The 11,100-nt window shown below is 30.7% G+C and overlaps 1 protein-coding gene across 1 annotated transcript; it reads left to right on the top strand.

Annotated features, from left to right (window-relative positions):
- The first annotated feature begins 3,661 nt into the window (after positions 1-3,661).
- Positions 3,662-10,883, top strand: LOC126773967 (uncharacterized). Its single transcript, XM_050495232.1, has 4 exons — positions 3,662-3,742; positions 7,021-7,174; positions 8,353-8,517; positions 10,737-10,883. The coding sequence occupies exons 2-4, from the start codon at positions 7,043-7,045 to the stop codon at positions 10,815-10,817; spliced, it is 378 nt and encodes a 125-aa protein (XP_050351189.1). The 5' UTR covers positions 3,662-3,742; positions 7,021-7,042; the 3' UTR covers positions 10,818-10,883.
- Positions 10,884-11,100: the final 217 nt, after the last annotated feature.

Here is an 11,100-nt window from a genome sequence, read left to right as displayed (position 1 = left end):
CACACGTGCAGGTTATCTTACGATGATATCCTTCATTGCCGAGCACGAAATAAATTATAAATTCAAATAAAGTATATGAAAATTCATCGTTGCTTGCCTTTGCTTGAACCCGCTAACATTGGTTAAGATTCACTCGTTATAACCACTGGGTCATCTCGGATCATGGTAGGTAAAACTTCAGAATTCACCCACGTATACCTTACACGCCCTTTTCGCGGCGGGACCTCATCTTGCTTATATGCTTTTAAATTAACAACGACTTCCGGGTTGTAAAATTATACGTATTTTTTTCCTAATTCACCTATTTTAAAAATTATTCTGAAGGATATGGTATAGTTCCCCTGATTATATGACAATTAATACAAAACGCTGTATTTTTTTTCCGCAGCCATCTTGTCTTAACAGCGTCGCAACGTCGTTATAAATATAAACGTAAAGAATTTACAAATAATCCCTATTCGAAAGCCCAAGATTAATTATTTGTAAATTTAATCAATTATCCGTTTTTGTCTCAAAAAACGATTAAAATTGTAAAAAAACAGTGAAATTTTATTCTTTTACAATTTAGATCAAATACAATTCTTGTTAATATAATGTAGTTAAACATACAATATCTTATTTTTCACCCTTGTACTTTATTTAAACATGCAAAATCAGATAAAATATTAACAATTTCGCTTAATATCTTAGTAAATATAGGTAAAATTATTTGTCATTGTTCATCAAATTCATCATTCACAATTCACCTTTACATGTATATTCCGTTACAATCAAGTGCTCAATGATAAGTTGATGGTGTAACTATCTTAGAAAATGAGCCGTCATCCTTATTCTTACTATTTATTAGTTGTTGGAATCTTTGATCATAACGGCCCACACTGCTTAAGTTATAATTAACGATATTACTAATTTTATCCAGTGCTTAACAACACAAAAAAATCAACAAGTAAAAAATTGTTTAACTTAAATAGCAAATGTAATTGATTGAATTTACTTATACTGTCACCAGGAAACCAATAAAATATGAAATTTATATTCACAATCATATTTATATATATATATTGTTAATTTTTCGTAATCCTCTAGAACTGCCCGTAAGAATTGGCTCGTACGGGCAGTAACCTGTTACCTGTCATAGCCTTTGTTAGAAACCTCTTATAACGAATTTTCATCCATTACAGAATATAAATAGTGAGTATAAGTTATCTCTATTTAACGAATTTTGTCAACTTATAACCTTTACATGACGAATCAAACCAATCATTCATGCTCAATTCCTAAATAACTCATATCTCGACAAGTTTTAGACACCTTAATTTTTCGTAAGACAATCATTGTTTGTTTTATGAGAAGTAATGTAAGCACTTCTGTTTGTCACTGTTGTTAGTTTAACAGTAACAATGGCGAGAGAAATAATATATCATTAAGTATGTAAACGTACAAGTTTTATTACCTTGTTATAACAAATCGTAGAGTAACCTGACTTCTATATAACAAACCTCATTGTAAAAAATTACTTGGTTTAACGAAGATTTTCTAATTGTTATATCGAGGTTGCACTGTATTATTTTTCTACTATAAATATTTATACTTCAACTTTAATATAGCAAATTTTTATGTCAGATAAAAATAAACATTACTGGTTGGCTTGTGTTAAAAAAAGGAATGTAAGTATAAAAAAAGATCACGATATAAGCTAATAATGGCTCACTTAAATATAAGTCTCTTACAAACAACATATGCAAACGATCAACTATTTTTCACACGGATGTAATTATATCGTACTAGAATTTAGCGTTTAATCCAGCCCGATAGCGGGTCTTTATGATCATAACTTATTACATTTTATTAATTGCGGGATATTTTATAAGCTATTGTGGAAAAATGTCATTTACATAGGAAATTATCTAATGGAAACAACTCTGTTCGTCTCTGTAACGTCTGTTCTTAGATTTTTAAAATTAATATAGGAAGGCAGACTGACAAATCCTTTAAATCCTTAACAGTGGTCATCTCTACCTTTATACATTGACATTTGAAACCTATTTGTTTATGTAACTTTTGCCTGTAGTTATTAACTTCCTCACCCATTAAAATGGAAGAGATTAATAATAAGTATTGCATCCCCACACGCGTGCGTGCGGCAGCGCGAGGCCATCCGGCTGCAGCCCTCAGGGCCGTCTGAAATAGGACACATGAGTTGAATAGCTCTCGCATCCACAACCCCAGGGTTACGTTTTATCTTCTAAGCCCCGGACGTCAGAGCTGTGGGAAGGCCGAGACAACGCCGACGTCCCTTCTACCGAGCAATATCACCTCTTTCTCGTTCTCGTTATACTGTCTCCTTTTGGACCATTACGGTCTCACAGAAGGAAGCCACGACCCTCCACCTTGATTTCTGCAGAGCATCGCCGACACAATTGCTCGCAGGGAGATGTCATGTCCTTCTGTATTTCTGTTTGGCGGTAGAATATTTGATAAGTTCTTACCCAGACGGGCTAGCACAAAGACCTACCACCAAATGTAATTGGGTGTATATAATGATTGTACTTGAATTAGATATTGGATTTTGCAAAATTTAGTACCGTATTGTTTAACACCATAGTGCACATAAAGTCGAATTTTATAAGGGCAATAATTTGATAATATGAACAATATTATCAATTATTATATTTTATTATATATGGATGAAAAGTAGCTATGATAAATTAAAATGTATCCAACTCCGGTAAAAGGTAGTCAATTGTTTATAATAATCACTTAATAAAAAAACATTACATGTTACAATAAAAAATTATCACTACATAATCTATACCATTTACTATTCCTGATGACGTCAATTCTTTTTTTTACAAAGAGACAAATATATTTATAATATATTCATAATATATATATGAGATATATATATAATATATTCATAATTGTTCTCATATAAATATGACTCTTTTATAGTTAACTAAGATAAACAATGACCTGGGTTTCTAACGGTTCGTGCAAGTTTCGATATTAAATATAATTATTCAATGCAATATACCTTATTTATAAAAATAAAAATCTTGAATATTTTTAAAGTATTAATTTAAACATGAAAGTATTAAATTGTTGCTAGAAGATTTTAAGCTTACGACAATCATTAGTCAATTTGAATAAGTTTAAGAAAGGCTATTCTTAAGCGACATTGTTTTTGTTTAGAAAATGTTGGATAGTTTTTTGTATTTGATTTGGCTTTATAACATACATCTTTTTTGAGAAAGCGTAAAAACGAATATTTGTATTTTGTAATAAATAAGTTGTACATTAATACCTCAGTAATAATGTTAAAAATTTACGTAAAAGTTTTTTCATTAGTAATATCATTATTAACAATCATTCACAAGTACAACTCAAAGATCTCTCTAAATTTAAAATATGAATTTTATGTTTAAATGCTTGTAAATGAATAACATATTATATTATTTAATATATAATATATCGATTAAACATATTTATTTGTTATCAAATACAAAATAATAGTGCAATACAGAACGAAGCCAGTTAGCATGTCCTTCCCGCCTTTATAAAGGCAAGGACGTCGCATGCTTCCCTAATAGCGACTCGGTCTGTTCTCCGTTAAACACGTCACGTAGTTCGACAGTCAATCAGTCGAAAACAATAATTAATAAACTTTTAACATAGTATAAAAGTGAATTATTTTCATCTTAACGTTATATTTAAAATATATTAGTGATTTTGTGTAGAATCTGTAAGTATTTTATATTATATTTATATTTAAATATGGCGACATCACTTATCATACTTGATTTTAAGAGTAACTTACACGTACAATTAATAAATAAAACAATATAAATTATATAATAAAAATAAAAAACAACAATTAAGTAAATACATCATAATAAATAGTTAGTGAATTATGTAATAGTTATAATTAAATTGAATTATAATATTTTTATAATAGTAATCAATAATTATTAATTATTGATTACTATAATTATATTTATCAATTTTTATTAAAATAAATATGATAATTTTATAATAGTTCTCATTGATAGCTAATATTAGATTATATGTGAATAAATGACAATTCTCATTTAGGGATACGGTATATAAATTGTATTAATAAAAAACTAAGTAACATTAGAATTTTTAAATTAAAATTGTAATACATTAAATTTTTTATTTAAATTAAATTTTAAAATTGTAATACAGAATTATTTAAAACTGAAGAACTAAACTTACTGAACTAAACTTTATATACTAAAAACGTTACAGTTGTTTGTATATTATGAACTAACCAAAAAAATAACAGATTCTAAAATTCTATTCGAAATCTTAAACGGGGTAAATAAAAAACAACAATGAAGTAGTGCTACGTGAATACTGCACTGAACCGTAGACAAGCTACGCAGGACTACGAAACTCTACGATATTCTTATATAGAGAAATAATATGTTACTTTAAATATAAAATGTTATAAAATACATTCTATAATTTAACTTTTAATATTATCAACCTGAATTTAATTTCAATTTGTCCTTTTACGAGATTTTTGTGCTTATAATAGAATCAATCCATCAAATATTTTAGTAAAATATTAAATAAGACCAATTTTACAAATTTGTTAAATTTAACATTACAAAAGATTTACGTAAGCATACACACAGACAAAGCAATCCAACTAATACAAATGAATTAAAGTTCTTCTTAAATAAAATAACGAATATATATTATACACAAGATTATACGTAGATAAAATAAATATTATACTTATATACTACACTTTATATGATTAAATTCATGTAAGTTATTGGTGAAAAAGACAGACAGGGTTTCTCGCTAGTTCTTCTTGGTAGAATCTATCAATCTATATTCGGATACGTTGTTAGGTATATTTAATGTTTAATATCAAAGTTTTTTACAATAATTAATAAAAATAAATATGTAATAATCATATATTTTTAATTAATAATTAAAGGTAACTTCATCAAAATTAGTACATAGTAACAACATAGTAGTAATATATAGTAGAACTCAGTCCTTACTCGCAATAAAAATAGTGAGTATTAAGTTCAAACTGTGATAAAAGATCAGTGAAATAATAAACCAGTTGATCCTTTAAAGAATAAGCGTGTCATTCGTTATCCTACTGTCGACGGCTACATGACACGGGGCTTAAATGTGCCCCTGATACTTCCATACTTATTGATACCCATGTGTGTTTTATATAACATATCGAAATCGACTGCCTCGTTGGTACAGTAGGTGGATTTTAAGGCTGCAGATTTCGAGGTCCTGGGTTCAAGTCCTGGATCTATCCTAATAAAATTTTATCGAGTTAAAATTCTTAGCCAAACAGCTCGAATGAGAAAACACTCGTGCCTCGGACAACACATAAAACTGTTAGTTCGGAGCCTGCATATTGTCCGGTCGAATCTGATTACCGTCCTATCAGATTATGGGATTGATGTATATATAGTGTGCATCTCAGACTCGAACACTGCATAGTTGGTTATTCTCCTTCGAGAATATCGGCCATGACCAAAATTGATTATCACACTGGCTGGTCATGATGGAAAATAGTTATTATTTTTATCAAAACAGTATTTATAATTTTAATCTTTATATTATGTAGGTTTAATTCTACACTAGTACACTCATTCAATTTAAAAATAATAATTTATAGTTTTACGTAAATATAATTGAAATATGATAAGATAAGCAACCGTATTATTATAAAAAATAAACTCTTACATTATATGGTATAGTATATCTTACTGTCGTCGGCTATATGATGCGGACTTCAGACGTGTCCCTGAAGCTCCAATGCTTTCTCAATATAGACATAATTGAATTCGTTTTAAGGAAATAAACAATTGCACGTCTCTGCAAGTTAATTTAATCTTAATTTATTAGCAAGATTGTGCTTGTCTCTCCGCTATGGCTTTGGCTTTTTTTGTAAATGGCAAACGTGATGTTTCTTTAACGTAAGTATAATAATGATGGGCCTACAAATAAAATCGTGTTATACAATTATATAAAGCTGAAGAGTTCTTTTGTTTGAGAATAGATATTAGCGCGTTCAAAAACCAAACTAACAATCAGACGTTTAGACATTATATTTATATTAGTTTTTATTTTTTAAGTCATAGTTCCTTTTTAACTTTTGCTATCGGTCACTGGACTGATCAATACCGCCGTAAAAAGAAAGTTCAAAACAAAACAGAATTAACATCTTCGACAAAGTATTTATTTACAATCGTGTATCGAACAATTGGTTGAATAGAAAACTTTGACCTACTTCACGATTTTTCTTAGTTTGATTGAAATTTATTTCTTACTTATAACTTTGTATTCATTCGCATGTATTAAATATAGCTATAACTAGAAATGCTGAGTTGTTGATATATCCTGCATAGAAATTAGTTTAACATGAATTTCTTAAGTCTTATCAATTGGTTTCGGGACGGTTCAGTTACATAAATTTATAAGTACTAAAATGTCGCAATTATGTTTTAATATTATAAAAATGTTCGTCTTGACTGTTCTTTAGGCTATGTTTTGATACATAAATCAACCAATTATACTTGTCTCCTAAATCAAATCTTCTTGACTATAAAATATGCACATTTTTGAAAACAAACAAAATAACAAAAATTCAGTTTGATAGTATATTCTTATAAACTTTTTGAAAAGAATATGACAAATTACAAAAAATTTACTTAAACCGTAAACCGATTGTAATAAATTTACTTGAATATTCAAGGTATTATACAGCCTTGTATTAACTTATTAAAGTTTTTATACGTATCATAATCGTAGGATTGAGTATTTTCAAAATGAATGTGGTTCCATCAATACATTCTCTCGAGCACTCCCCACATCAGCTACCCAGATTTATTTAAAAATTTGAATACATCCAGTATCCCTAGACATTGCTTAAAGTATTGATTTATCATCTATACGTCACCCATATCCAATAAATTTTATATTCATGCATTAAAATTAGTGTAATTTTAATTTCAGGATTTATTCTCATGTCCTAACAATGAACTGTGTACTACCAATTCTCATCATGGCGCTGTCCGGCGCTCTCGCTGCTCCGTCCTATGATGCCGAATCAACAGCGTTCTCAGACCCTGAATTTACCCTAGGATATAATAGAGGTGATATATCAGAGGTAATTAAAACAATATGTTGCCACTTTATAATACTTTCACGGTCTCGTTTGTGTGTGTGTGGCTAGCTTATAAAGCCACAGTTCCCGAGGTCCTTAGTTCGGATTATGGCTCGCATAAAAAATGTATTTTTCTATGGAAAAACTCTTAGTAAAAGCCAGGTGGTAGGAAATTGAAAGTGTATTCTTATATGCCTCGGGAAGCACGTAAAACACCGGTGTAAAAGATGGTACTGCGTCTGAACTCTTTCCGGCCATGTCGGTTTTGTCGTTCCATTGGATTACGAGAGTGAGGATCAAATCGTTGTTAAGGGAATATAATAGCTAGTCTCGCTTAACAATGACCGTCGTGGTCGAAATCGTTCAAAAGGACACTATCATAAATTCATAAATAAAAGATATACAAAAATTACAAAATAGAACGCATAAAATGTATAATAAAATATAAAAGGCATGAAATCATATGGTATCAATATATCAATCATATATTAATTTAAGAATAACTTCAAAAACGAGTATTTCCATTTTAATTTTAGAATATGTATGATGATATGTGAAAACAGTGTAATTTTTAAAGTTCGTCAATTTTATTGTTATTTAGGATAATATAAACATGAATTTCTTGTAATTTCTATGTTAATTTAACCAACAATCGAAACAAAAAAAAAAACAATGACGAGTAGATAATGAAACAACGTGAGATCATTTATTGTGTGTGGTATGGCGGGGTCATAATTTCGCACCAGGCGATTAATTAATACTGCAATACTATTTTATATTATTATTTCAAAATCTTTGAAATCTTCCTTTTGAACTTTCCCCGAAACTTCTTACATTTATCGCATTTTTTTATTATACAGTCCCAGGAGAAAGCGCGGAATGCCGTAGGTGGTAAAACTATGTAAACTGCCTGATTAATATACAGGCGTTGTCTATTTGCTTACAAGTAACCCACATGGATAAAGGATGCTTATTACTTCTTTCAGTGTCCCTATCTATAGGCGGCTATAACCATCAGTGGACCATTTGCCAGTCTGCCCACCTTTTTTAAAATAAATAAATAAATAAAAAGCATTAATGATTGATAGTCGTTACATTTATATTTTAATGTCGGTATAGCGAAATGTTAAATGTTTTCTCCGTACCAACAGGATAAATAACTAATTTGTTTTGTTTTCCAGAATATTTTTATCCCTCGAAAGAGAGCAGCTCTTGTCCTGGATCGTTTGTTGATCGCATTGCAAAAGGCACTTCACGAGGAGAGTGTGAACCAGCGCTTGAACTCGGACCGAGAAGGCCCACGGACGGCGCCCTTACGTCTGGCTAATTTTGACACAAATGATATGGTGAGCCATTAAGTATATACGTATATATTTCGCAGAGCTATTGTCAAAGCATATATGACTGCATGTATAAAATTTGATTTCTCTGACTGATCAAATCATCTTGAACGCTGAATTTTCTAGAGATTGTTGATCCCCAGTAGTGACACTGCCAAAATTTGAATAGAAGCGAAATTAAAATATATATTTTCAATCGTCTCACTTTCATACAATATCGGAAACGTTTTCAGTGATGTTATGATTCAATGGATAATAGTATTTAAACACGGAAAAGTTTAAAAATAATAAAACAATACATTATTTTAAAACATCGATTTCACTTTATGACAATTAAAATTGCAAACTTTGACCTTTGAACGATTAACAAAATCTCGTGCAATTATGTCATTAATGAAATTATTAACTCGCTGCTTTAGTAAATATATAATAACCCTATAAAACATAGGATAGGTTGTATACTACAATAAAAACATGAAAAATATAAAATTATTTTAATAAATCGATGCATAGTCATATAGTAAAAATAAAAAGTAACAGCCATCAACAGGATGTTACTTTTTATTTTTTTTGTCCTATTGCTTGGCCAAGGCTTCCTCTTCATTTGAGAAGAAGGTTTGCAGTTTATTCCATCACGCTGTTACAATGCGGGTTGGTACACATGGCATATTTGCGTCCAACACATGCAGGTTTCCTCATGATGTTTTCCTTTGTCACCGAGCATAGGATGAATTATAAATACAAACTGAACACATAAAATTCAGTGATACTTGCAGTTGTTGTTGCTTTTTTTTTAATATATTTATAGTACAGGACAGTTCTAAATGCAGTTTATAATATAGTCGCACGTTTTATTATAAAGAATCTAATAATTACGATTTATTGATATACCCAAGATGAAGTTGGGAGCAAAGTTAGATATATATACGCTGCAAAACTATTAAAACCATAAAAAATAAATTGCTGTAACGTAGCCGCAAGCCGCCTTTGATACGAAATTGTAATATTCATATTTTATGTACGTAGCCATCGATTTCATTTTGCTATATAATAATTTTTTGATTAGTCGATTAGAACAGGAACAACACAGTGCGAAAGATTATGCAGAAAACCGAAGAATATAATCAGTCCCTGTTTTTAGAATTTATAGACTATGAGAAGGCTTTTGACTCTATTGAATCCTGGTCTGTTCTGGAGTCCTTACAACTGTGCCAAATCAAATAGAGATACATTTAAGTGCTTTGGGATCGGTATGACGCAGCTGTTATAATCGTCGTAATGTACAAAATCAGCAGTCCGAACCTATTCACATGCATCGAGGCAAGGGAACGTAATTTTCTCAAAATTGTTCATTAAATCTTTATAGGACATGTTCAAGACGCTGCACTTAAAACAGCGAGTACCTTTCACACTTGACATTTGCAGACGATTTTGTCAAAGTGTCAGAAACCATCCAGGACATGCAGTCGATGCTAAGCAGCCTGGAGCAGCAGAAGACTGTTAGAATTGGTCAAAACAAAGATAAGGTGCAATGAACACGTCAACACGGACCTGATAGCTCTTAACGGAGTTCCTATCGAAGTTGTTCAGGAATACATCTACCTTTGGCAAGTCAAGAACCAAAGTTATCGACATAGCCCAAAGGATTAGTAAGTTAAAATGGCAGTGGGCTGGACTGGACACATGTGTTGCAGAACTGACAACCGTTCTAGAATGAAGACCAAGCTTGGCAAGCGTAGCGTAGGATGCCCTCCAGCTAGGTGGAGAAACGATATACACAATGTGTCTGGCAACGGATGGAAATTGTGAGCTGAAGATCAAGCTCAGTGGCGTGACATTGGAAAGGCCTATGACGAGAACGGGATGATGATGAGACAGGATATTGTATATCTTTCTATTGAACGTACTGTTAAAATGTTTAGTTCTTTCTCCACTGGTAATTTTGCGCATGCCTATCTACATATACCACTGTCTGTATTATCACAAGGGTTATCTTAGATCTCATGATTGATCAATCATTTGTTGCAGCGCCAATGTCTATGTAATGTCTATAGGTGAAGATTCACGATCAATTGGCTCAGTGATACTCTGCATTTATTGTTATAAAATAATGTAAAATTAACAAAGTACAGTATTTTATATTATCTGTTAATTGGATCTTATGTCAAAATGTAACCAGCAAAGTTTGGGCAATCTTTCTAATATAATTTATTTTTATTTTTCAGACGGGGCTACAACGTCGTGGACAGGGCACCGCAAGAGGGCGTGTGTTACGATGCTACTTTAACGCCATTACGTGCTTTTAAGATTTTTTTCTTAAATATATTTATGGCTACATCATTTGATATCATGTAATAGACTGTTACTATAGCTATACTACTAATAATTCTACTTGGCTGCAAAATGAATGCCTGTCTGAGAATATCACTTGGACGTGTTTATGTAATTATATTATTGTCGTTTGAAATGAATATCATATACTTTTAATAAAAATAATGTTTGGTTTTTGATTTTGATTTTTATTAGCGAAAATTATTTACTTAAATTTTCATTTAGTCATTAAGACTCACTAATTCATATTATTTATAA

The sequence above is a fragment of the Nymphalis io genome, chromosome 15 (assembly GCF_905147045.1).
Source record: "Nymphalis io chromosome 15, ilAglIoxx1.1, whole genome shotgun sequence".
Lineage (NCBI taxonomy): Eukaryota > Metazoa > Arthropoda > Insecta > Lepidoptera > Nymphalidae > Nymphalis > Nymphalis io.
This window is presented reverse-complemented; position numbering and strand designations above follow the sequence as displayed.